At 41.7% G+C, this 27,152-nt stretch overlaps 1 protein-coding gene across 15 annotated transcripts in view; it reads left to right on the forward strand.

Annotated features, from left to right (window-relative positions):
- UNC13B (unc-13 homolog B) overlaps positions 1-27,152 on the forward strand; it is a 207,563-nt gene that overhangs the window by 151,116 nt on the left and 29,295 nt on the right. For 8 of the 15 annotated variants that reach the window (XM_038125519.1, XM_038125521.1, XM_038125520.1 and 5 more), the window contains 11 exons: positions 463-613; positions 1,595-1,663; positions 3,917-4,006; positions 5,437-5,571; positions 6,375-6,508; positions 7,417-7,502; positions 14,882-15,008; positions 20,157-20,253; positions 21,050-21,193; positions 21,326-21,403; positions 21,945-22,022. In XM_038125519.1, coding sequence (XP_037981447.1) covers positions 463-613; positions 1,595-1,663; positions 3,917-4,006; positions 5,437-5,571; positions 6,375-6,508; positions 7,417-7,502; positions 14,882-15,008; positions 20,157-20,253; positions 21,050-21,193; positions 21,326-21,403; positions 21,945-22,022 — 1,189 coding nt within the window. Of the gene's footprint in view, positions 1-462; positions 614-1,594; positions 1,664-3,916; positions 4,007-5,436; positions 5,572-6,374; positions 6,509-7,416; positions 7,503-10,324; positions 10,361-12,387; positions 12,430-14,881; positions 15,009-20,156; positions 20,254-21,049; positions 21,194-21,325; positions 21,404-21,944; positions 22,023-22,552; positions 22,589-27,152 lie in introns of all 15 variants that reach the window. The other 7 variants (XM_038125517.1, XM_038125512.1, XM_038125516.1 and 4 more) reach the window with 3 other exon arrangements.

Raw genomic sequence — 27,152 nt, forward strand, 5'->3', positions numbered from 1 at the left:
ATATCATATCAGTAATATCAGCGCAGCACAGAAATACTAGTGTGTACTCTCACTGGCCATTAATGCTTTCCAGCAGCTGCTGCCACCTCATGACACCTCCGAACCTGTGTCTGCCTCAAGCAGCAGCAAATTGTTTCGATTTCCTTGTGTCAGGCTTGGTTCTAGGAATTGGCATCAGGACCCAGGGCGTCACTAAGTCACGTACTGTCAGCAGCAAATGGCTGAGAAGCTGTTTTGTGATCTGGAAATGGCTGCAGTGAAGGGATTTCTCTTCGTTTTGAGCTGTTGTCTAGATAGCACCTTTCTAAATAAAAGCTCTGAGATGCTGGATTTCTATAAAGTGATGAAACGTAACTTCCATCTGTTGATGGTGCCTGCCAGTACAAGGGGTCTATTAAAGGGATAAAGTCAAGTCCTGCTGCACAAGAGACTAGAATGACTTGCATCACTGTCCTTTTGCAGGCATTTTGCATGTCTCTCCTCTAAATACATGTGCCCAGGCGTGCCAGCTGTGATGAGCACCTTACTTGCCAATATCAATGCTTATTATGCACACACCACTGCCTCCACAAATGTGTCTGCTTCGGACCGCTTTGCAGCCTCCAATTTTGGGGTAGGTTTGTGTGTTTGGTGATGTTGTAATTGGACTTCTTTAATTTGCTACAGTGCTTCCACACTTGAGTAAATAACTTGTTCTGTTTAAAGAACATTAAATTTGTGAGGAATTCGAAGCAGTGGAACTCTTATACCAGACAAAGACCATGGGTTTATTGTGTTTATCATCACACATTTCAGGTATCAATCAGTGTCATGCATTGTGATGTTGATTCTTTGTGTTCACATTGCAATGGAGCACAGATGGTATGGAATGAGCAAACAATACTAACTCTGCATGTTAGTGCTTTTGGTAAAATATACTGTGTGATATGGTAATTTCAGAACTTTGTATTTAAAAACAGCAACTGCTTTAGGAGAAAAAAAGCACCACCACAAAAGAAGTCTATCCCCTTAATGGTTAAAATGTTTTTTATATAATTTGTGGAGCATGCTGGAAGAGTATTTGCAAAAGCTCATGCTTCCCATCCGACTGAGAATTTATTAATAGATTGAGGAGTGTTCACAATGCCAAATCAGAATTCAGTGGAGAGACCTGACCTCAAGTAGTTATGTCACAAGAAGCCTGTAGTACTTGTCACTTATCTAGATAAGATCACAGAGCTGTATCATTGCTGTGAATTAGACCCTTTTCTGCCCGTAATTTATTCATCTCTGAATAAGTATTTTCTCTCAAATACAAGTTTAGTGTAAATTGCAGATGGAAAGTCAGAATGGTTTCTGATCTGCCTCTACTTCAGAGTAATGGAGTGTTTTTTCTGACAGTAGTGATGTTTCACAGACTTCAGAAATAATTACAGTTTCAAAGTAAATCCAAGAATTGAAAGAAAATACTGTTTGCACAATGCCATGTATCTATACTGCTTTCTCCTGCTCTCATGGGATCTGACACTGATTACCTGATATTTTGCTGCTTACTCTGAACATGGATTGGACACTGGTGATATGTGAATGTTTATTGGTGCTTTCTTCTCAACAGAAAGAACGATTTGTAAAGCTTCTGGATCAGCTTCATAATTCACTTCGGATTGATCTCTCAATGTACAGGGTGAGTGGGAATAAACAGAATCCTTTCAGGTATTCTGGTGGGTAGAGTGGAAACACATCATTTGGAGTTCTCTTACATTTCTAACTTCTTGCATAGTTTATGACTTAAGGAATTGTCCTGACAAGCTTGCTGCTCAGATGTACCATTCTGTTTTGCTCATGGATCAAACTTCGACCTTGTTTTTTTCTTCCATTGTAATTTGCTCAGGACTTCTGAAATAATTAGAGCATTGTGAACTGTGCTTATCTCTGATACTTCCCCAGAAGTTTCCAATCCAAGTTGGATTGGATAAAATAATTTAAATTACTCTTATCAGCTACTTCAGGTATCATCTAAAAAGGGAAAACAGACTTGTTCTCCCCTACTATGACAGAAATATTTTAGAGCACCATGTTGTCACTTATTTAAGGTTTGGCAAACTCAAATCATGATGTATGATCAGGTTTGAGATTCCCCCCACTTCAGCAGATTGTGAAGAGATGAGTTTCAGATGTTAGCATTAGTCCAACAAGCTTCATAAACCCTCCACTTTCTTTCCTTGCTATTCCTGAGTCAGTATTATCTTATCATGTGACTTGGCTGTTTTTTTCCCTTAAATTCCTTGCTATATTATTTCAATCAGTGACTAATTCATTGAAAATTTTGAAAATGGTGGCAAAATGTGGGCTTCTATTTTATTTAGTTATCCATTTCTGATTTTAGCATTTGCCTGAAACACAGAAAAATGTATAGAGGAGAAAAACACAAGAAGATAAAGAGAAGTGCATTAGGAAGACAAAAAAAAAAAAGGAAAAGGGGAAAGGTGCAAAAGAAGATAAAAGGAATATTGTGTGAAGAGCTATTCTAAAGCTACATTACTAGAAAGAGAAGGTCTAAATAGAAGCAACTGATCTACAGAGTAGCAGAGGGAAAATTATCAACCCATGACAATAGGAATCTGTAGCAGTACTGCCTTTTTTGTTTGCTCGGTGTTCAGCAAAAGCTGCTTTTTGGTGGCTAATGCAATTGAATGTGCACAGACAAGTAAGATCTTACATAAAGGAGCAGGAAAGATTTGTGTAGTTTAAATAATTTAGGTGTAATCTAATTGACGTTAGCCATTTGGAGAAATGGCTGAAGCGTTATGGGAGCATTTAGTAATTATTTTAAGACCCTAAAGGGCAGGTAAAGTTCTGAAAGAAAAGGTGTCAATTTGCAGCTTTCCAAACAGGAGATGGTGATTTATATTCTTCAAATGGTTTGTATTTAGGTCTTTACCCATGGAAGTCTATGATTTTGGTAAATACCCTGAGTTCCAGAGAACCCATGTGTGGACAGCTTAACTTTTAAAATGAGAGTTGTCTGAGAAGGACCATCTACAAATGACTGCAAAAAGCATCAAATTGCCTGCGGTAGTTAGCTGAACTTCAGTAATACTCAATTACTAATGTCAAGAGAAAGCATATTTTTCTGCAAGTCCTCAGTCAAAAGTGAAACTGGTCCTTCTACTCTTTTCACCTTCATATCTAATAATTTTTGAACGTGCAAATATGAAGAGACTATGTGAAGAGGAGATTGCTCCTGCTGTTTTACTTGCAGTAAAACCAATCCCATCAGCTTGAATGTAAGAGCATGCTGAAGAACATGAATACTGTTAAAGGACACAGGTCCACAGGAGACAGTGGGAATGTTGGAAAGGGCACAGTGCCTGAGACTGGAAAGGGAAGAGTTTTGTGCAAGAAGCAGCTAGCTGCATTCAGCATATGTATTTACATATGGCATCTCACAGGGTTCTAGCTCGTTCCAGTACCATCTTATGGGAACAGTGCTAATTTTTCCTTCTTGATCTTGTTTACTTCTCTGGAGAGGTGTTGAATACACCACACCCCTTGGCATCTTGGAAGAGAAGCCAAAACATGGAGCGTTGAATTCAGAAAGGAAAGGTCTCACATAACCTCAGGCAAAAGGCCAGGGCTGCCAGTGGTGAGGCTGTTCCCAGCCTGCCTCTTCTACAGCCAAGGAGACTTTCCTGCCACCAAGGGCTGTCAGTCTCCTGGCATCCACAGACTTTACATTTGTATGAGAAGCCATTTAATTAAGCAAACAGATAAGCTTCTGCAGCAAAAAGGCCTTATTTATTGAGCATTGTTTTGACTGGTACAAGCTTCTTGAGCAGGAAATGTTTCCAAGACAGTTTCCTTATTTAGCACATGCTTGAAGCCTTGCATGGATGTGACTGTGCTTTTGAACAGGATTTCCCTTTTCTGTCAACAGAATAACTTCCCAGCCAGCAGCCGTGAGCGGCTGCAGGACCTGAAATCTACAGTGGATTTGCTGACCAGCATCACTTTTTTCAGGATGAAGGTAGGGATATGGGTGGGGATGGGAATGGCATCTCTGCAGTTTTTTTTTCCCCCAGGAGTTGATTTTCCATTTTCAAACCATTGTTTCATGTTGTTTTTCTTCAGACACTTAAGGAAAATGGAAACAATCTGCTGACCATGTGTAAACATCCACATTTTGTCTTTACTTTTCTGATTTTGCATTATGAAGATGTAAATTGCTTTTCCCCTATTATTCTTCAGTCATAAAAATGGCACAACACTCTCCCACCCTCCCTTGCAAAAAAACAGAAAAAAAAATGAGGAGGAAGAAGAATAAAGAGAATTGTCTAGTTTTGGGAAGATAATTTGCTTTTTTAATAACATTAGGAAGGTTTTTCACTATCTAGTAAATATTTTAGAGTTTCTCTTGTGGAGGATGAGATACTAAAATGGGATAATATCTCTCAGTAGAGATCCAGGAGAGTTGTTACGAATGCTAATGTGCTGGTTTCATAGTTAAGTTTATTGCTCTAGCAATGTGTAATGAGATTATTTTATATTGCCGATTTTTGGCTTCTAAACTTTTTTTAAAAGATTACAACCTAATATTGTTGGTTAGTACATGGCACTTAAAAACTTTGATCTTGTCAAAAACAAAGCAAGTGTTTAATTTGGGAAGCACTTAAAATTTTACTCCTAAGCCCTAGTGTAAATGATGACTTAGATGTTTATTTTAAGACTATTCATTCAGACAGTCTGTCTCTGTTGTAAGCTTGATTTATAGAGATACTTTGAAAAGTTTAGAGGTACTGAAAATATCAGAATTGACAGGTTATAGTTGTATTTGCAGGGTCACGATTGCCTGTCTAGTTTAAAGGACCTCTGCAGCATTTTGTTAAAATAGTGTAACAATAAAATAATGAATACAGCTGCTGTTGCAAGAGGAGAAGGCATATCAGTTGGCATGTCCCTAATGATTCTGGTTGCTTTAAAATTCAATAAAGCTTGTGATGAAAGATGTCCTTAATGAAAGTTTTTTGTATTTAAAGGCAGACGAATGGTCTTTGGCAAGACTTTGCAGATCAGATGTAAACTGCTCTGCTGGTCTGTTGCACATTCTTCCAGTGCTGGGGAAGATTGCCTACAGGCTTTGTAACGAAGTCCTATAAATTCAGCAGAAATTGTGTGTTTGGCTCAGATTTTACACTTATTGAGCCACATGATCTGTCTGTTCTGGGGAATCTTCCTTGGCACATCAAAATCTCTTTTTATGCTTCAAATAGTCCTGTGGGGAGTGTTGTCACTGCTTTTTTATGCCTGTGGAGAGTGACCCATTTGTGGTTTCAGGTCACAAGTTGATGAAAGCAGATCCACTAAGCCTTGAGTGGTTTCCATAACAGTGATGTGTCCTTTCCCTGTTTGATTTATGAACCATGCTTTGTTTGACTCTCTTTGTTGTCCCCTTGCCAGGTCCAAGAGCTGCAGAGTCCACCTCGAGCTAGCCAGGTGGTGAAGGACTGTGTAAAAGCTTGCCTCAATTCCACCTATGAGTACATTTTCAACAACTGTCATGAGCTGTACAGTCGGGAGTACCAGACAGATCCTGTAAGTAGCTGATAAGCAGGCAGAAATTGAATTTTTCTGATTTTCTTAAGATAATAACAAGAGTACTAATTAATACAAAAAGCCAGCACAAACAAAGTTACGTGACTTGTTATCTTCTGAATGCACAAAATTTGTAATCAATTAATGAGCTCTAATTAGTAAGGGGAAGATGATAATTGTTTTACACTAACTAATTATCATGTGTTTTGCCAGCCTCAGCATTTATTCGTGAAGGGAAGGTTTGATGTAGCTTTGAGTGAGCAGAAGCCAATTACAACAAATGTAGGCTGTTCAAGGAAACTGTCATTAGCATATGTAAACCTCAAGCAGTGAGATTTTGCCTTGTTTTCAGGCACCCAGTATCCTGCCCTGGGTTTAAGAGGTGCCTCTAGACACAAACTCTTCTCAAACGCTTGAGAGCTCCACTGGTCTCTCTGTAGTAACGCACACACAGCATGTCAACAAGGATACAGTCACCAACCAGGTGCCTAAAGAGCAAGTATTTGGAGTAGACTTAGGGCAAATGATGTCTCAGCAGGTCTCCTGGAGCCTGGCCTGCTCCTGGTGTGGTAGATGACAAAACAGGGATTAGCTGGGTTTGAGGTCACCAGTTAGCAATGCGGTTTGGCGTGTTGCTGTGTTTTGCATTAGATCAGATAAGTTGCCAGCAGTCATTAATAATTTCAAGCTCTTTGGAAGAGAGGGTCCACAGGTGTACTTGGAGTTTGCATGGTGATCTGCATTTGCCAGCTTTTTCTTTGCCCTTACATTTTATGCTGGTTTTGCAATGGCTTCCTTCTCAGAACAAAACTCAGGACCTTCCTGCTGAGGAACAGGGCCCCAGCATCAGAAACCTTGATTTCTGGCCCAAGCTCATCACTTTGATAGTTTCCATCATAGAAGAGGACAAGAATTCTTATACTCCAGTCCTGAATCAGTAAGAATCCTCCGTGTCATGTTTGGCTGATGCTAGTCTGTGTCTGCTCTGCTTTATTTGTTAAACTGCTTTCTATCTCTTCTGTCACTTGTGCATTTATAGAAGTACTTATCTTGTCTGTCTGTCTTTCTGTCTTATCTGTCTCTGTCTATATAAATAACTTTTTGATTGGGATGGAAGAGTTTCAAAAGGTTCAGTTACGATGGCGTTCGAGCACAAACACCCTGATTATTACAATCCTGAACTCAGGGAGGCACCTGAAACTGGGGTGAGAGTTCTTTTGGTTTTTTCTGACGTTGAGCAGTTCTGGGGTGCACATTTAATGCACACACTAGTGCTGTGGTGCCTTACACTGTGGCTAAGGAGCGTGGTGTTCAATGCAGCCCTGGGAGATTGCACTGGGTGGAGTTTGTGTAGCATTGGAAAGCACCCTGAAATGGGTCTGTTTAACTGGTGGATACCCCTCCTACAGTCCCACAGGGCAGAGAGAGACAGAGATGCTACAAGGTATTACACACAAAGACCTGGATTGTGCCCTAATCATCATTGATCTAACATGATTAGCAGTCACCTGTCAGCCTAGCAACCCTCAAAAAGGAGAAAGAAAAAAATGGACAAGGAAGGGGAAAAAGGTGCAAGGGAGTAGAGATCAGATTCTCAGAATGACTGTATGCTCCTCTTCTAGGAAAGATATGCAGGACCTGTCTTCTAGAGTTAAACAAATTTTTTGGTTTGCTTAATCTGTGCCACAGAGTCTAGTTCATAATCTCTAAGTTTCACCTGGTCCATTAGGGTCAAGGAAGCGTCTGTAAGGTTGAGCTTTTCAGCTTGTAGCATAGCTCAGAGATAAATAAAGAAGAGCCCTTTTCTTTGACATATGCCAAAACCTTTTCCAAATGTCCCCTCAGGTTTCCTCAGGAGCTTGCAGTTGGGAAGATCAGCGCAGAGGTGATGTGGAGTCTTTTTGCCCAGGATATGAAATATGCCATGGAAGGTAAGAGAATGTCTCATTGCTGTTGGCTGCCTTGTTGCTGGTCTCTTGTTCTCCATCTGTTTGGTGAAAATGAGGCTTAAGCTCATGAGTAGCATCACTGATTGGAGCAGGGATTTTTAGTGCTTTGTTCATGCACAGCTGGTTTATGTGTCAGAACTGAGGCTGAGATCTGCATAAGCTGTAGACCTCCATGTCAGGCTGTGTTGCAAGCCGTTCATTGACATCCCAGCTAGTTTGAAATTAGAAGTTCCCTTTGGCCTAGAAGTTATGATCTCTTGGATCAGCAGCCAGCAGCAGCTTCATCTTCCATTGTGCTGTTGTAGAAAGGGTTGGAGAAGTTGGTGGAGTCTGGGTTGTGCCATGGCTCTAGTTCCCTGGATAATACAACACAGGTTGTCTAAGCCATTGGCAGAAAGATGCTGTTATAATAATTCCTGCTGCAGACATCTTAATTTCCAATTAGTCTTTGCATAATTCCATCTCCTAGTAAGGAGGAAGTTTTACTGTTTCTGAAAATGAGTTAGGCATGAAAATCCCAGCAAATGTCCAGAAAGGAATTCTTCTTCTTGCTGTACTCTTCTGATGGTTGATTTCTGAACTTGATTTTAGTTCTATATGTTGATTTTCGCAATCTCACCAACTTTTCACAAGTTTCAGAGAGTATTCAGCTCCCACTGTCTCTGCTGGGTTGGGCTTTATAGATCATTCATAAGGTGAGACTGTGATAAAACAGAAGTGCCAGTGCTGTCTGCGGTGTGCTAGCTGTATTTATATTCCAAACCAAAGTCAAGCTACTGCTTTTGGCCACACACAAAATTTTGCTCAATCCACTTGTCCCCACTTTGATCTGAACGCACAGGAGTGACAGCCAATTAGACTCTTCAGATTGCTAGGAAAAAAATGCTGCCAGTAAGACAGCTGCCTGCATTTTGTTCTTTGGAAACAGTCTCTGAGGTTGCTCTGTAGGTGAAAAAGATTGACTCCATTTATTTTATTAATCTCTGTCAGTGCAACAGATGCAGAGACTTTGCTGTGGGGAGACACTCTTTGCCAGGTGAAGGCTTGAATCTGACATGTTTCAGGGCTGGATGAAATGTTCTCAATTCTGTGTTAGAAGCTTCTTACATATACTCGTACCCCACAGTGCCTTTGTCTTGTGAGGTCAAGCTCATGTAAGAACAGACACTGGGAAGGACTGTGACCTACCAACTGTGTTGAAGAGTCTCTTCTGTAGTGACTGTCACTGCTTGCTCATGTGTTAGAGATAAGGCAATAGTGATAATTTCATGTTCTCTTTCCCTAGGAACCGTTTGCTTCTGCAAACCATTTTAGCTTCCAATTTTGTCCTCGTTTGTCTAGGAGGGATGGAACACCTCTCCTATGAAGAAAGACTGAGAGAATTGCATTTGTTCAGCCTTCGGGGTGACCTACCTGGGGTACCTGAAGGGAGCCTACAAGAACAATGGAGAGGGGCTTTTTACAAGAATGTATAGTGACAGGACAAGGGGGAATGGCTTCAAACGGAAAGAGAATAGAATGAAATTAGGTATTAGGATAAAGTTCTTCCCTGTGAGGGTGGTGAGGCACTGGCACAGGTTGCCCAGAGAAGCTGGTTTTGCCCATCCCTCGCTGTGTTGAAGGCCAGGTTGCATGGGGCTTGGAGCAACCTGGTCTAGTGGAAAGTGTGCCTGCCTGTGGCAGGGGGTTGGAATGACATGATCTTTACAGTCCCTTCCAACCTAAGCCACTCTATGGTTCTTTCTACTCCTGTGTGCTCTCCTTCAGGAATTTATAGTGCAATTTGCTCTCCTACATGTTAAAAGTGGCCTGTCTTCCTCCTTTGTCTGCAGCAGTGAGAATTGCAATTGCTTGTCTCCAGATCTTGTTGCTCACCTTCCTAAGACTCCCTTTCCCTGTTGCATCCAAAGTGCAGCTGTATGACTGTTAAAGAGGGCAGGAAATTTTTTTCTTTATTTGGTTGCCAGTGCCCAGATTAGCTTGGTCTCCCAGGTTTTATCTGTTCATGTCTCGTACCATGTCCCCACTGATGACTCTGGGCTTGTTTTACCTTTTCCTGATATCCTTCTGGTCATTTGTGAGCTTCTTAAGACAAGCATTGCTTTCAGCCATGAGTTCCTCAGTGCATAGTAAATACTTGCTGAAAAGAGCATCCCTCTTCAGAATATTTTTTGGTGACAAAAATTGATACAAATGCAGCTGGTGGACAGGGATTTTGCATTTTGAGAAAAAATCTAAAAACTGCAAGCTAATTTATTTGTAGTCTTAACTGTTCAAGTTCTGCAGGAGGGTTGAACAGTGATAGAGTTTGTGTTAGGATGTGTCTCAAATATATATTCAAGAAATGCTTAGGGTGCAGAATTCTATTTGAGGCAAGTGTGATTCCTCACACTGCTTTGCTCTCCAGAAACTTGTGAAGATAACCTTTAGAACAAGCTCTTCAATAATTCAATTACAGGCCTTACTACATACATTTTAAATACAGATGATTGCATTAGCTCACTGCATTTTTTTTTTAACTAGGGAAAAAGGGATTAAAGGAAACTGATTAAATGATGTGTAGGATGATAATTAGATTTGCCAGCCTCAGTTCTTGGCTCTGTCATTTCTCAGGTTCAGCTGCTGGTTTTTCTACCAGTTAACCTGCACCAAGAGTTTCATATTCCTTTTCTCGTTCGTGGCATAATCCTGGGTACATTTCTTGTCTACTCTGAGATCAGGAGCTCTGCAACAAAAGCTAATCTATTTTTTGGACTTGCCCCTAATTTTCTTCATGGTGTTTTCCTTTATGTTCTGTTCCTAAGTTCTGGATAACATGAGCTCATTCACCTCACCAAGTGGTAAGTTCATGCTCCTTGATGGAGCTTGTAGCTGAGAGTAGACAAAGACTTTCATTTGTTTCCTGTAGTTTTAGCATTTTGGATGTAGTATGTACCACTAGCTCTAGAGTTCTGTAGTTTTTATGCCAGCAATAAACAGACCTGCAGAGAATACTTGAAAGACCATACTGCTGCTGTAGAAATGGAGGGCATGTGCTGTAAGGAGACTTTGGAGGAGGAGATCAGACCTGGCTGCGTGAAGTTGCCCCCTCCCTCCTTCCAGCCTGATGCTTCCACGCTGCTCTCCAGTAGGCAGAGACTGTGGAAGAGACTTGGGAGGTTCAAGTAGGAGATGGCTTCTCTGAGCTGGAAAGCAGTGCCTGGCTGCCTGAGTTTTTCTTCTCCCCATCATGCCTATCTCCTATAAACTGGAGTTTACCCCCATATGCACCATGCAGCCTTTGCAGGACAGTGCATAAATTCTAATTTATACCTTGAATGTTGAGGGATTTGGACCTGGAATTCATGCTAGCCTGTGAATGCTGCAACAGTGTGTCCTTTGCACCTTCTGAAGAGTTAGATTACTATTATGTAAAATGTTGTATCATAAAATTGAAACACCTATTCTCTGTATAAATCAGCAGCTGGTAGCAGTAGCCACGACCGTAGTGTGTGCTTGACTGCTGGATATTATGCCTTTGGCTGTCCAAAGGAGACTCAGTGTCTGAGGCACAGCGGAATCTCCAGGATCTACCCCACTTGTTTTCTCTCTCGCCTGAAGCAGTGGCTACTCAAGACACCATGCACAGCAGACCCAGCATTTCCCTGTTTTCTGGGTCTTTGAGAAGTGTCCCTTGTTCCCCATCAGCCCAAGAGTAAAACAGATTAGATACACATGTCCCAGACTTGGTTGGCAGGCTTATGTTACCCTGGAATCACTGTAGGGTAGAGGATGATTTTCCAAACTATACAGTTGGCTCCACCCCGGGACACTGCCCAGTGCTCAAGCAGCTGGACAGCCTCTCTGTTAGCACACTAACTGTAGGTAGTAGTTTTCTCATTGACCTCCCTGAAACCTCTGTCACGAGGCTTCTGCTCTTCCTTTGCTAGGAACACCTTAAGAGACAGAAATAGAAAATCAACGTCATCCTTGACAGCAACATTTCGTCTTAGTTTGGACACATCAGTATTAGGAGAGCTGCAAATTGGAAACATTTCTGATAGGAAAAGAGACTGAGTAGACTTGGCAGGCAGGATTGAAATAAATCATTCTGCCACTTTCTCACTTCTAATAAGGAGAAGGGGATCAGAGGCACACACAGATGCCAGCTATCTAAAGTGTTGACACTTCAACAGCCCTGGTACCTATTAGAGTTTCTTTACAGAAATTTGGCATTATTTGCTGGAAGTTAACCAGCAAAAAAAAAATAGGCTAACAATCAAGAAAAAAAAAATCTGTAATTGAGGAGTGTGTAGGTAGAAGTCCTGTTCTCTGCCTTAAAAGGAGAACTGGACATAATACTAGAAAGTGTGCTGCTAGGCAGCAGTTCCCTATTAATGCCTTAATAATATGGCCTTGGTTACTCCAAAAGCTTTTCTCCGAAGAAGGCTGTTTTCAGCTGAAATCTGCTAAGAAAATGTGGGAGACCTAGAGAACTCTGTGGTCTCTTCAGGATAAAACACAGCAGTTGCTGCACGGTATCTTTGTCCTGTTCTGCTGCTGCTGCTGCTAAGCTCTTTTAAAGACAGCAGGTTATAAAGCAGAACAGAAATGTTCTAAGACTGATGGCTGCCAGGATCTTCACTTTACTTTTTCTAAAATGGGTTTTCAATGTATGCCTCTGACTGATGTGTTTCGATGTCACCTTCAGGTGGTCTTAAACATTTCCACGTACAAGGGAAGCAACTGATCAAAACTATGTGGGGTCCATTGAAGGGGGAAGGGGAGATGATGCAAGCTGGGGATGGGGGAGGTTGAGTCTTTGTTGGCTTTCTTTGTCCTCCAGAATGTTTGAGCTGTTCATTCTTGTTCTTCTCTCTGTCACAAGCCCCTCCTTTCTTTCGAATACGTAAAGTTCTCTTTTACGGTGGTAAGATGTCTCCTTCCTTTTAGTTTCCTCCTTAGTGTCAAGTGTCTCCTTTAGTGCCTAGATGGCCAGGTAGTCCTAGTAGCTGTACTTGCGTTTATGCTTGTGGCTTCGCATCTCTTCTTCTGCAGCTTAGAAGTATTTTAGATGTCCTCGAAAACAGGAAAAAGCTTGAATTGCTTGCTTTTATTGCATTGTTTAATTTCGAGGAGCTAAATCTGATTTAAGTCCTTTTTACGTCCAAGCCAGACCTTTTCTCGGCAGGAACAGCACTTTCCACGTGTGGGAGCAGCAGCTGGCAGCAGCACACATCTGAGTTAATGAAGTTATAATTGTCCATCAGTTTCCTCACTCCCAGGGAGCAGAGCAGGCACAGTTATTGCTCTGTTTGTTTCCAGTTTTAGATCTGCAGAGGGAGTTCTCATTTTCTTCTACCGTTGCTTGAAGTATAGCAGAGGGTCAGCAGTTCAGATGCTGAGTATACTCCTGCTTTCCTAGTGCTCAAAAAAGATATGAGGTTATTAATGTAGAATAGGAATGGACTTTACACAGTTCCCTGTGGAGTGAAATGGACCATAGTACATGTAACTTGTCCATTGAACCATCACTCCTGAAGATTATGTCTCTCTATGTCTCTCAGATATTGGGCATTTTAATCTCTTCAAAACAAAGATTGGGTTTCTCTTTCTATCTTTTATTCTTTTTCTTCTTTTTTTTTTTTTTTTTTTTTTGAGATTGTATCTGTGTGGGTCTGTGACATGAGCTAGGAGGAAATGTGTATTACACTCCTACAAAAGTTTGCAAACCAACCACTGGAACATTCAACTGCTTGACAGTTGACAAAGGTTCATGGAAAAATTTGGCATGAACATTTCTCTGGATTTTGTGTTTTCAGTTGGGTAATTCACACTTGATTTGGACTTTTTTGCTGTGCATGCTGATGAAGGTTCACGAGAGATGTGGAAATTTCTCAATGTTTTGTATTTGTTGCAAGAATTCACATTTACCTGAAAATAGATAATGTTGAAAGATAGGCATGCCTATCAGTTAATAAGCCATTCAGACTTGAGAAAAATACTCATTCTTTTTAACATAGCTGAAACCTGTCTGCACATGAGCAGTGATGCCCTTGGAAAGTTACATCAGTGATGATGAGGTTTCCACGTTAAAGGTCGAAAGAAGAGTCTAAAGTGAAATACTGGGGTAAAAACCTGAGGCTAAGCCAAAATCATGTATGTTTTCGTATAATATCTCACATTGTAGTCATGGACTAGCAGCTTGCTGTGGTGCTAGAGTGAACAAACAAGCTTGGCACAAAATGTATTCCTGCTGTGAAACTTGGCAGAAGAAAGAGATGGATACAGACAGGAGGCACAGGAGAGTGGCAGTGCAGAATTGATCACCTGATGATGGAGGGGTCACAGTGTAAGCAGAAGTCAGCTGCTGAGTCCTCATATCATGAAAAAGGAATTAATCTCTTCAAGGAAGGTTTTGAAGAAAAGCAGTGCAGTAGAGGGATCTGCCTGTGTGAGCACATGAGGGGTGGCTTGGGAGAAAGCGTGGAGCTGCTTTTGGGAGATTTTAGCAAGTATTTTAAATACATAATAGTGGGCTGATCAGAGGTGGGAGTCAATTACTGAAAGATGGTAGTGTGGACGTAGGCTGTGAGGAGCCTTGAGAGTGAAGACGTGGACGATACATTTCTCCTGATAAGGAAGGAGAGCAGTGGTCTGCGGAGATGGTCTCTGCAGAAATGTAGCTCTGATTACAGCCAGTTCTTCAATGGTGTAGGTGTGTGGGAAGGGTTGTGTTATGGAGGTATGGGCATTATATAGGGAGAAACCACATTTTCCCAGCATTGCCTTGGTACAAAAACATAAGGAAACCTGGCAGGAGGAAGAAGCTCAGCAGCAGACCGTGCTTTGTGGAAGAGAAATATTAATTTCCCCAAGCCAGGAGCAGGGAAGACTTCAGTTCCTGTGTAGCTCATTTGATCTTGTTTGAGTCACACTGTCAAACTCTTGGTGCTTTCTACTGTTGTCTCATAGGGGATGTAATGTAACATGTTGCTGTTGCCTTTGTTTATATCCAAGAATGAACAGATTTGCTCGCCTTGATTTTTCCCCTGCAAAGATGGAGTCTCAACTGTGATATGTTAAATGAAAAGGCCATGAGACATTGCTCTGTTATTATTGCTTTGGCAACAAAAAATGTTCAACAAATGGAAGTATTAATTAGAGCTACAGAAAAAAAACTCTAGAGCCCCAACAGTCCCAACCTCCAAGAACCCCTGCCTGCTGCCAAAACCCTGTGTTGTGAAGATTTTGTGGCTCTATAGATGCTGCATCCTCAACACCCTTGCATTCTGCAGACATGCTTCATAAGTCCTTCCCATGCCTGGTGTGGTTACACTGGTGAATTCACTCCTAACTGCTTTTTTTTCCCTTCCTTGCAGAGCATGAGAAACACAGACTGTGTAAAAGTGCGGACTACATGAATTTACACTTCAAAGTGAAGTGGCTGTACAATGAATACGTTCGTGATCTGCCTGCCTTCAAGGGAAAAGTGCCTGAATATCCAGCGTGAGTGTTTTATGTCTGTTGTAGTAAATTCCCACTATCTACTTCCTTTTGTTACCTTGGCGGTAGGGTGGCCATTTGGATCTCCTTTGGCTGCCTTCAAGATACATCATTTCTTACCTCTTAGTTTTCTGTGTTTGTATGCATGTTTTTCCCCTGTGGTGTTCTGTCCCACTGCCGCTCACCCAGCTCAGTCCATTATTGTACAATATCTCCCAACATTTCCAAAGATTAGCAATGGCATGGACAGACTTAAAGCTACTCTATGCCTCCAGTGTGGGAAGTTCTTGAATAGAAGATGTGTGCCTTACAGCTATGCTTTATCTATATATATGGTATGTTGATGTCATATGTACACACACACAACAGGATTTGTAAGTAAAGATAATGGGGTTTTTTTAGTAAGACTGGGTGGCTTAGTTGGAAGCATCAGATAAACTGTTGCTCTTGAGCTCTAAGCAATTGTTTGCAACTTCTAACTTTAAAAAAGCAACAATAGATTTCAGACCTGGAGAAGTTGTATGAGACCAAAAGGTTGTCTGAACAACCTGAGGAAAATAGTGTAGCTAGAGTCCCACGCATGCCTCAAGCAACAGCAGGTATCCTGGGTCTTAGCAGTGCTTTAACTGGTTTTCAGAAGCTTTCAGTAATGTTTGCTCCACAATTCCTTTTATCCTGTGCTTCACTGTTACTCCTTCACTGAGTTTTGGGGATTTAAAATACACTCTCCTTTTCACCCCCTCCAAATCTTTCTTGCTTCAGTTTGAGCTTGTTATAGCCTATATATAGGCTGCACATAGAGAATAAATTGTTCCTGCTTTACAGGAGTAACATACTTCGCTGTGCTTCTTTATGGCCTTCTGCTGGTTCTTGTTTGTTCCTAGCTTTCCTTCTAAGTGGGGTTTACTCACCTCTTTCAAAACAATTTGTATCTGAACATAACAGTTGGCCTTAAATATTGATGTTTCATCTAGACCTTGCCATGCATTGCCTTGGAGGCAGTGCTGCTGCTTTCGTGTGCCATGTGCTGTGTTGAAAGCAATCTTTTTTATTTTCTTTTATTGAGAGATATTGCTGGCTACTGGTGCTCCTAGTGGGCCACTGGCTGCTCTGCAGGCATCCTCAGCATTGTGTCCCACCACACTGCTGTTCCCACCCTGTACATGACTGTTCTGTATTGTCTAAATGCAGCACTTTGCCCCTCTTAACAAACACGTTTTTCCTGGACTGTGTTTCCAGTTTGGCGCTTTGAATTCTCTTGCCGTGCTGTTGTGCATGCACTCCCTCAAGCCTGGTGCTAGCTGCATGCTAATCAGACTTGAGGCAGTTGGGCATAATTGCTCAGTGTGGGCTGTGGGCCTGATTAAGAAATCAGGTCAGCAAGAGACATAAGCTGCTCACTGAGCAGGGTGCTAGAGTGACAGTCTCAGAAGTCCCTTTCTCTTTGCTGTGCCTCTGAGTCAGGGCAGTCTCAGGCAAGCCATCAGATATTCTTAATCTCTCTTTTTCTCCTGTGTAATCAGGATAATGATGCTTGGTTTTGTTCTGCAGTCTGTTCTGCTCTGCTGGCCTTTGTGGTAGAGCTTCAATGCTCATGTGCATTTGCAGCCACTGGCTTTGTTACTTCACCCTCCTATTTCAGTACAATGGCCACATTGTCAGACATAGGTGATGTTTATCTCAACCTTCACTTGTCACAAAGTATCCCCTTGATATGAATTGTCCTTTGATTTGTTTCATCACCAGCATTTTTAGCCTCAGAACTTTCTTAAACAAAGGAGTCCACACATCAGGTTTGCACATTGGTAAACTCTTTAGATGAAACTAAATTGCTGCTCTCCAGACAGTGGTTGGGCTGTTGATGCCTCAGGTTTTAGCTTTTGTATTTTTCAGATTCTGTACCGCTTTAGTGTGTAGTTCTGAGCTTCATATTAGGGGATAGTAAGCTCTCTTCACAGAGTAGGGAGACAAAACAATTCTTTCTCTAGCCGGGGACCAAGGACAAATGATCCAAATCTCAGGCCCAAGAGCACAAACAACGGCAGAATGAGGAGAGAAAAACAAGAAGGATGGGACTTCATAAGCTAAAGCTATAATTGGACAATTAACTCCAATATGCTAATGGACCAGAACTTATAAAAGTTAGAGACCTTGTGACTGGTTTTCCAATTTATGACTATTTTGGGTTCATCTTGGGTGTAGCCCTGGCTGGGTTCTTGTACTGCCCAAGATGTATCCACTGAGGCCTTCTAATAAATACCTACTTTATTCTTTAGATCCGTCTTGTCTCTGTTCTAGGTCAGCCTTTACAAGGATCACTGTCTATTTACTTGTCAGACAAAAGGCTAGCCACAAATTCACTTTTCCAGTTTATAAACTCTGAGAAACCATGTTTCTGGTAGCCTTGAGATATGATTGAACAAAGTGCAGAGTGCAAAGTATTGAAGTTTTTATAATCCCTTTATTTTCAGAAACTCAGAAGTGTTTCTGAAGTACCTATGTAACTAGGAGTGTATCTTCAAAACTTCCTCTCTGCCAGCTAAAAGCTGTAAAGTGTCTGCTCCTGAGAAACCCCAGCTTTTTAGGTGTGAAAATACATGTTATATACTTTGTTTAAATACTGATCTTTGTGTGCAGGTAGCATTGTAGCTTTACTGGAGACTGCCTCCTCTCTAGTGGGAGAAGATATTCATTCCTCTTTGAGATCCTGTTGACTTATTCTGGTTCTCTTCATCAGACACAGCTGATAATAGCTATTATTTTACTCATAGGAACCTTGCCTGCCATCTTGCCTCAGCTTTTGCCGAGGCACAGAGATTGTTCCTTAGATACCCACAGCAAATGAGCAAGATTAATTCACCTGCAGGGTGTGACCATGAGGGAGCCAGGCTCATGGCCAAGCTGAAATGGTAGCCTTTTGTGTTACCTCACTGTTGTGCAGCCAAGAGAGGTGAACTTACATTTAGTCCCGAAGTGCTGCTGTCTTTCCCAGCAGGCAGGACTGAAGAGTATTCTGTGCAGACCTTGTTTGGAGAGTTCGGCTGTGCCATCTGGAGCCAGGCTGTGCTGACCCCTGTGAGCACAGAATGTCTCTGAAGCAGCACCGTGAGCCGCTGCTGTGTGTGCTGGTGTGTGAGTCATTACAGCATTTGCTTCCTGACCAATAGTTGAAGCAGATGAAGGAGAAGATATTTGCCATATAACAACATTTTGAAGCTATTTCTGCATGAAATCAGATTATTTTTATTCATTTCTGTGCTAGATAATTTTGCATATTGTTCTGGATATGTTGCCTTCGTAGTCCTTGGAGTCCCCCTGACTTGCTCAGCAGCCTAAGCTTATAGTAAAATATTATGAAAGGTATTTGGCCTCAGATAGTTCTTGGCCTCAGATAGGCTTGCGTTACATCTCAAAGCATAGTTTGGCCCTGAATGTACACATGGACTGGAAGTATTTGTAAATTATTTGCATCTCTTAGGTTTTTGTGTCAGCTAAAGGACAAAATTGAGGCTGGCTTTGCAGATGTACTTACAGAATTTCCTGATCTAAGTGGTTCATTCAACATTCATAATAAACCTCTTCCTGAAGGTAATGGTTTCTTTTATTAGAGGGGGAGCAAATACACCACTCCTACTCACCCAACAGTACCATTTTCTCTGCCACCTTTGCTTAGACAATTTGGCAAGACAGGTATACCTAGGCACTTTTGTGTAGCAACATATGGTATCCATAAAAATGGGTGGTGTTCTCAACAGCAAATGGCCCTTTCTTGTGAATGTGGTGCAATAACTAAGGATGAATGATAATCAGGAAGCTGCTCTCCTTCTCAGAGTGAAAACTGTAGCTTCTGGCACAAACAAGTGGCACAAATCTTCCCTGTACATTGACCTGTGACATGTGAAGCAGTCAGCAGCTCACAGCCTGGGAACTGTGAAACAGGTGGAAGATATATAGTTGCTTCCTTGTGAAGTGCCTGAGTTCCTTTCTAAGGCTTAAGCTGTTTAAAATACACAATTGCAGTTTAAAAGAAAACGTTGAAAGCTTGAGAAACTTACAGCAGACTTCAACATATGCTGACTTTTAGGAGCCTGAAGTGCCATTCAAAAGGAATTCTTCCAGAATACAGGAAGTCCATATGTCTGTGACAGTGTTCCACTGTTGCTGTCTATAATAAATAGGGCTACATAGACAGGTTGCTGTTGGCATTTTAACACTGTGTCAGTTACAATTTCCAATATTAGCATTGATGTGCTTTATATTTCAAAGTGTAGAGATTATTTAAGGCTATCTAGTATGCTCTGCCTGTGAATTTCCTCTTGATCTCCCTCTCATGTCTGGCACATGCTTTCATGTTCTTTGCAAACTCAGCCCACAATTAGCACAATCTCTATGAACACAGCTGCCTGTGTAGAGAAGGCTATACTCTGTAAAGCTCATATAATAATCTTTTGTTTGAACTGAATTACACATGGATACTTCTTTCTCTTGTTTGTGAATGCTGTTTAGTAATATTTGAAATTAAGATTTGCTTCAGCTGTGCTGTGTTGGCACTTGCATGCAATGAACTCTAGACAGACATTTAAATAAGGCTGTAAGTGCTATGTTACTGCTTAAACACAGGCAACAAAACACACGCACCCTTTTGTACTGTGTGTGTCCCTTGGAGCAGAGGACAGAGCGACCAGCTGTCACATCCCATCACTGAGGCTGGTTCTCAGCTTGCCTACTTTCACACTGCCTGTTTGGTACACCCAAGTGAGCAGCAGGACAGGTGCCTGTGGGTCTGGAGGTCTTCCCTGTGCTCTCTGGCACGTGGATGGAAGGGAAAAACATAACAAAGTGCTTTGAGGTGAGGCAAAGTTAAAGATGGCTCTCAAGGGGGGTAAAGGAGAAGGTACCAAGAAGAGAAAAGACAGGAAGAAGGACATAAACAGCTGAGAACCAACCCAAGTGATGGTAACAGGCCCTGTTAGCTTGTGTAGAGGTGCAAGTATATTTGGGAACTTGGGCTGAACGCATGGACAACAGACATCTGTCAGACAGATGATGTCTGACATCAGACAGCTTCAGACATCTGACAGCTTTCACAAGTGTTGCTGGGCTTGGGTGCTCCTCTTCCTGCTGTAACTTTCTGTCTTTGCTCCCCTGCAGGTGGTTTGAGCAGTTTGTGATGCAGTGGCTGGATGAAAATGAAGATGTTTCCTTAGATTTCCTGCACGGTGCTCTGGAGAGAGATAAAAAAGATGGGGTATGTAGGTCACTACTTGGTGCTACATCATACAGTGCACAGAACCAAATAAAACACTATAAATTCAGCTGTCTTTTAAATGGAGGATGTGGTCCTTTTTGCTAGCTAAATAACTGGGAAACTCATTTATTTTAGTACTTTACAGGTCACAGAGAACTTTTTAATAGCAAGGTGCATATCATTCATTTTTGTCTGTTCTGCTGCTGTTAATCTGTCAGCCAGTGGTTTGGTGCTCTCTCAGCTCTCTCTGTTAGGGAGAAGTAATTGAAATTGAAAATTGAGGCACTTAGCATGTACTTAGTCATGCAGTGAGAATGTGACCTTAATCCACTGACAGACCAATCTTACTCTTAATTTGCTGAGTATTGCCAATGGAGAGAAGAGCTTTCCTGTTATTCAGTGACTGTTAGCACTGTAGTCTGTGCTGCAGTCTGTGCATTCTGTTGCATGTTTAATAGCTAAATCTAAAAAAAAATCTAAATAGCTCTTTACTCTCTCCTTCTTTCCTCATTAACTGGCAGGCAAACCATGCCTTGCATTAAGGATCTCAACATCATCGTACATTTCCCTGGTGCTTGTCATGATCATAGTTAGTGAAGGACAGTAAATTTATAATCCAACCAAAAAAGGCTACTTATCTCCTCTACATATTTCGAAGAGTTTTTGACTAATTGAGGAAGATGTAGGTTTTGGTAAAGTTACCCTGCCTTCAGTGTGACAGATGATGGAAACACCCATGGGTGGGTATATTTCAGATCTTTCCATTTGACAATGACTCTTTGTACTTCTGTTTTAGTTCCAGCAAACATCCGAGCATGCTCTGTTCTCTTGCTCAGTGGTGGATGTTTTCACCCAGCTCAACCAGAGCTTTGAGATCATTAAGAAGCTGGAGTGCCCAGACCCTGTCATTGTTGCCCACTACAATAGGAGGTTTGCTAAGGTAATACCCTCAGCATCCAGATGTTTATCTTTTCTTAATGGGGTGTAAGACAGTTTTATTTTTTTTCTGCTTCCTGGAGTTCTTCTGCAGTGGTAGAGGACAAGTAACAGTGCTCACATCTTTTCTTCATAGACTATTGGGAAAGTGCTGATGCAGTATGCCGACATACTCTCCAAGAGCTTTGAGTCCTACTGTTCCAAGGAGAAACTGGTGAGTTATGCTGAGCTTCTCTTTTCCCCCAAAAAATCATGTAATTGTCCCGATGAAACCAGACTCACATTGCACCTGACTGTGGTGATGGTGTAAATATTTTGAGTGTTGTTTTTTATCATCATTTGGATGCTTTTGAAGTTTGAATTCTGGCTTGGACCTAAAATTAAAACAGGTCCTGAAGATTATATGCAGGGTGTGGAGGCTGTTGGGTCCCCTTGAAATTAACTTCCTCACTGCCTCTGTTGTGTGATTAAAAAAACAAAAGCTGGCATGATTGCTCTGTAGGTCTGGTACTTAGAGAGGTCTGTTCGTCTGTGTATTGTGCAACTGGGAGCTGACCATACCATTTCAAGCTGGAAAAGAAAGGATTTTTTTAAATTATTTTTTAAATATATTTGAGTGCTGAAATGTCTGCATGCCGTGCCTCCTATGTAACTCTCAGATCTGGTGGTATTTGGGAAAGGGTGTTGAGGCACCAAGTCTCCCACTGGTGACAGTGTGTTGGATCCTGAGCAGTCACCTGATTTTGTCCCTTCAGCCCTGCATCCTGATGAACAACATCCAACAACTGCGGGTGCAGCTGGAGAAGATGTTTGAAGCCATGGGTGGTAAAGAGGTAAGAGAGCTCAGAGTGTGAGTGTTATCCTCATTCCTCCTGCACTGTTGTTGTTGAGTTGTTTGCATAATATTGGTTCTTGAAGACTGCAGTCATGAGGAGAGCCTTGTGACACCTGGCACTGTAAGTGTGGGGAGACAGCCATGACTGAAGGGTTCCCAACGAAATCTGTCATCAAATGCAGGAGCAAACATTTTGGAGCACAGAATAGTGTAGAAAAGGAAAGAAAAGATTGGCTGTTGTGCTCACATGGGCGTGGCTGGTGGAGATCTCAATACTGTGGGCATTGAATCATTTTATATGTCATATAAATGTGGGACAGTGCCTTTAGCATGAAATGTCCAGTATCTAATACATTACAGGCATGCAGACGAGATCTCTGGTCATGTTTTTAGGGATATTCAGATGTGTCCATTTGTTATGAGATGGTAATTTTTACGGAAATAATATTTTACTCCTCAAGGTCACTGTTTTTGTTCTAATGTAATATATGTATGTTTTTTTCTCTTCTTTTTTCATTGCTTTTCAAGATTCAGGAAGATGAAGAAAAGCCTGCTGATGCTGATGTTAGGAAAAATTATTTTCAAATGCATTTTCTTTGGTTGTGTTGTGATAGAATCTGTGCTATGACCTGTACGCCAAGAGAAAAGTCAGCTTTGCTGATGGACAGCTCAGTTTTTGCCTGTATTGCTTTTCTAAATCTTGCTTGTGCTCAGTGGCAGAATTCTGTGAAGTGGCAAAAATCTCAACAAATAGATTTACCCCATGAGACAAGGAAAACTGCTGTCATTCTTTCACATGTCACCTCAATAATCCTAATTTCTGAGCCCTGCATCAAGAACTAGCATTATTTGCTTCGTGCTGTAATAGCAGCAGTAGCTAAATACTCATTTTTGGGAAAAAATAAACTTGTGATGAAATGTTTGTGAAGTGGCCTATAAAAGTTTAGTGCCTGTGCATATAATTTCCCTTAAGGAATCAGTTTGCTACTATTTTCCGTAGTGGTAGCCATTAAGTAGGGTTTTCCTATATTTAAAATTGAAAATATCCCTTGATACTGTATTAAATAAATTGAGTAAAAAGGTGTTTCTTGAGGTTATTGGCTGCTTTCCCTAGATTAAATCTCTTCTCTGCATTCTGCGCTTTAAAACCTTCCACAGGAGGTGTAAGTAAGGTAAAAAAGGGGTAATGAGCCCACTATTTCCCCTGTACTGTGGAATCAAAAGATGGAAGGGGAGAGAAACCCAGACAGTGAAAGACTGAAACAGGAAGAAATGTGGCAAACACACGAAGAAGCTGGGGTTGTGGAGCTTTTTTTGTTTGTTTGTTTGTTTGTTTGATTTTCTTTTCAAATGGTGCTTATTGCACTTCAAAGGGCTGCCACTGATCACCAGAAATAAGTTGTGTTGTGTTAGGTGCCTGCATTATCTGCTGTCCCTGGGGGTTTTCTGCTTGGTGACTGTGTAGTACATTGCTTCTTGACTCAAAAACTGCCAGGTTCTCTATTTTGCTAGAGAAAACAAGGTCTTGTCCTAGTTTGCATAGTCTTTTGGCTGCAGATTGAACCTGACAGTTGGGTAACAATAGGTGAGACATCAGTTTTGACAATAGAACTTACAGAAAATGCATCTGTGTGTTCTATCCTCCTTCGGGAAGGACGGTTCTTAATTTCTGTAGCAGATTTCTGTGGTTGTCTATCCATGACACAGTAGCTTGCACGAAAGTAAGCATTATCCTGACTGCTCTATCCAAACAAATCTTCCTTGGGAGAGTAAGAAACTAGCATAGTGGTATGCCCTGGTCTTGAACTGTTCAACTTGTTGTGTTCTCAAAGGTGTTCTTGAGAGCCAGGTACGAAATATTCATTGTTCCTGGGGCAGGTATGTTACTTGTGCCATGTGTGCAGCCAGACCTTTGGACTGGTTTCAGTTACCATGTGCTTGTGGCTTCATATGCTTCTGATTCCCAGATCCTTCTTGATCTGCAGCTGTAGCTGTAGCACTGCACAGTTCTGGGAAACTCTGAAATACTGCTGCTCTCTGGTGTTCTTTGCCAGTGGGTCCAGAACACGCCCCTAGGGAAATTTCAGGTCACTTATTCCCTTTTGTAGCGAGGGAAATGAAATGAAGGGACGGGGCTCACTTGGGTCACCCTGCAGTGTAGTGGCATAATATGGAACAGAAGTGCTTGCCCAATACTATTTATTGAGATTGGGCCCCTGTATATAGTGCCTTTCTTTACTCTCTCCTCCACCCACTGCCCCCAGTGAGTGATGGCACCTTTTCCTTCACTTTTCTTATTCTTTTCTAAAATGTAGCAGTCAAAATAAGGCAAAAATTGTCCAGCATCTCTGGGTTTAATGTGTGGACATCACGTGGTCTGTGAACATTACTAGTCAGAAACAGTAAGGACAGCAGCAGAGCTTTAGAGAGCTCTGTTTGGAGGCATTCCCTTGGGTCAAGGCAAATATATACACAAAAATATGTAAACACACATGCATATACAGAGAAGAGTACCTTAGATAAATGTTAAGAAGTAGAATTAATGCTTTTCTTTCCCTTCTGAGATGTATTGATCTCATGGGATCAAAACTGCTTCATCATGACTCGGGAGCACTCTCAGACATCCCAAAGGCGTGTTTTGGAAAGGCAGTGTTTATGAAGTGGCAGATAGCATTAATAGCATAATGAATAGTGTGAAACTGGGGGGTGAGTCCTGGTTATCTTTTGAAATCTTTTATTTCTCTGAACCATCTCCAGTACAGCAGCAGAGCAGAGATTATAATTTAGGTCTCTGCTGAGATGGGCTACACACATTCAGTGGTAGTGTTTGCCTGAACTTGGCCCCATTTATTTAATTATTCATATTTTACCTAATAAAACCTAATGTGACTTGCATTTTCTACCCACCTCTGTGGTTTTCCAGCGGACTTCAGCCTGCAGTCCATAATTTTGCTTAGCTTTTTGTAAATAATGAACTCATGGCAGTGAAATTAAAAGGTGCTGTACTGCATTGCACACTGCTGGAGTCTAGATATCATGTGAAAGACAAGTTTAAAACATTTCTACAACATTTTTCCCCAAGGGAAGAATATGAGGTGAGTATCAGAGACAAGCACCGCCTAGGGAACCCAAGGAATTAGCTGCTGAGCAGCAGCATATTGTCATCATACAGTTTTCATGCCTTTGGTTTCAAGCTAATCTTCACAATTAAAGCTTTGCCAGGCTTAGCCCACATTTTAAATCCTAAGTTAGCCACCTGAATAACAAATTGCAGGATAGCTTAGAAACAGCGAAGACTTGCAAGGAAATATGCTGAAAGGATTTGTGATATCTAGTGTTTGCTCCTCTTTAGTATCCCATATGCCATAGCTAAGGCTGCCCTAGTGTTTCAGAAGTTGGCAGCTATTGTTTGGATTCAGTGCTCCGTGTTTCTTACTCTTGAATCCTATAGGAAAGTGGGGAGGTGCCTGAAAATTCAGTGCATGTCCTTAAAGGGGGGTTGGATTTGCTGAGCTTCCCAGGAGCTGGTGGAGGGAGGCCGACCAAAAATCAGCAGCTTCTAATTGAGGTCAGATGAACTTCATAACTTGCTAAAGCTAAGATATGTTAGCAGGGCATAATTCTTCAGCTGCTGATATGCCAGATCAGACCTGACGATTTCACAGAGTCTCTGTGTTTTGTAGATGGGAATTGATTAACGTCTTTAGCTCTCTAGAAGGCAAGAGTCATGTCTCTCCACCTACACCACTTACAGAGAAGCCTTCCAGTTGTGGCCACTCACACTTCACCACTGTGTGTGGAAACCAAAGAAGAACTTATTCCATCTCCTGGAAAACTTGGAAGCCCATCACTGCAAATTCTTAGGCTCAAGGCTTCTGTTTCATGCATGAGAAAAGGATGAGAAGATCATCCTAAATTCAAGCTGATAGCACTTCAGTATAAATGCCACCATTCAGATGAGCAGAGGACTTGAGGTTCCAGCCCTAAATGGGTTCAGATGAGACTTTGAGGCCCAGATTCTCTCAAAAGCCAAGTTCTAAATATTTTCAGAAAATTAACAGAGACTTGATTTCTCCCCTGAAATTTAAATATGGGATTAACTTTTCCCTCTTTGCACCTCAGTTTTCAGTATCACACATTCAGCCTCAGAAACACAGAACCGTAGCTATGCCAGCCATTATTTCCACTGGAATTGAAAAATTAGCTCAGAGATCAGAAGCCACCTCAGTGTGGCTACTGTCCCATATTTTGCACAGAGAACTTTTCATTCTTCCTCTGAATTATCTCTCATATACCCACAGAATGGAGATCATAAGCCTTCTGAGAGAAATGGTGTGGATGTGACATGTGGCAGTGACCCAGCTGCCTAATCCTGTTTTCTGCTATACCAGCCAGATTTATCATGCAGTCCAAGTAGCATTTCCTGCTATCAGTGATAGCTGATATGTTTAAAATTCATTGACTGAGCAGCAACAGCAACACCGTTGTGGGTTCATTTAAGCACTCTTATCAGTGCTTCGCCACATTGGCCAAGTTTGCAGTTAATACCCTCATGCTGCAGTGCTCTGTAACTGACATGTGATTTATGTGTGACAAACAGCAGTACACACCTACCAGCACCTTCCTAATGAACTTATATCACACTCAGATAATTCCCCAGACTTTGCTGTTGAGCCAAAGCAGGCCAGTGCCTAAGCATTAACCATCAGTAATGTGTTGTGTGGAGTCCTTGTTCCCTAGAAGCAGTTGCTCAGAAAACAACAGCTTGTCTAACATAACAAGGGACTTTGTGGATGCTGAACCAGAATGCTTACTACCATGGTTTGGCTTCCTGAGGATGAGGCTGGGCACCTCAAAGTTAGGTGTGGGAAGCTGTCTTACCAGTTGTACCCAGAGAGCTGTGTGTGAGCTCATGTTATGGAGGAGAGTTCTTTACCACAGATAATGGAGCTCGTGCCCTTGGCAAAGCATTGTGTCAGCTCTCTCTTCTTGCAGTACTGGGACAACAATGCGTTTGCTATGAGGAAGATCAGTTTGCAGTGAAATACAACAGTGAGGGGAAAGCTTAGATGTAGCCAGGGAGCTCTCCAGGCCACCTCACAGTAAAATAAATCATCAATGTGCAGTT

The sequence above is a fragment of the Motacilla alba genome, chromosome Z (assembly GCF_015832195.1).
Source record: "Motacilla alba alba isolate MOTALB_02 chromosome Z, Motacilla_alba_V1.0_pri, whole genome shotgun sequence".
NCBI classification, from domain to species: Eukaryota; Metazoa; Chordata; class Aves; order Passeriformes; family Motacillidae; genus Motacilla; species Motacilla alba.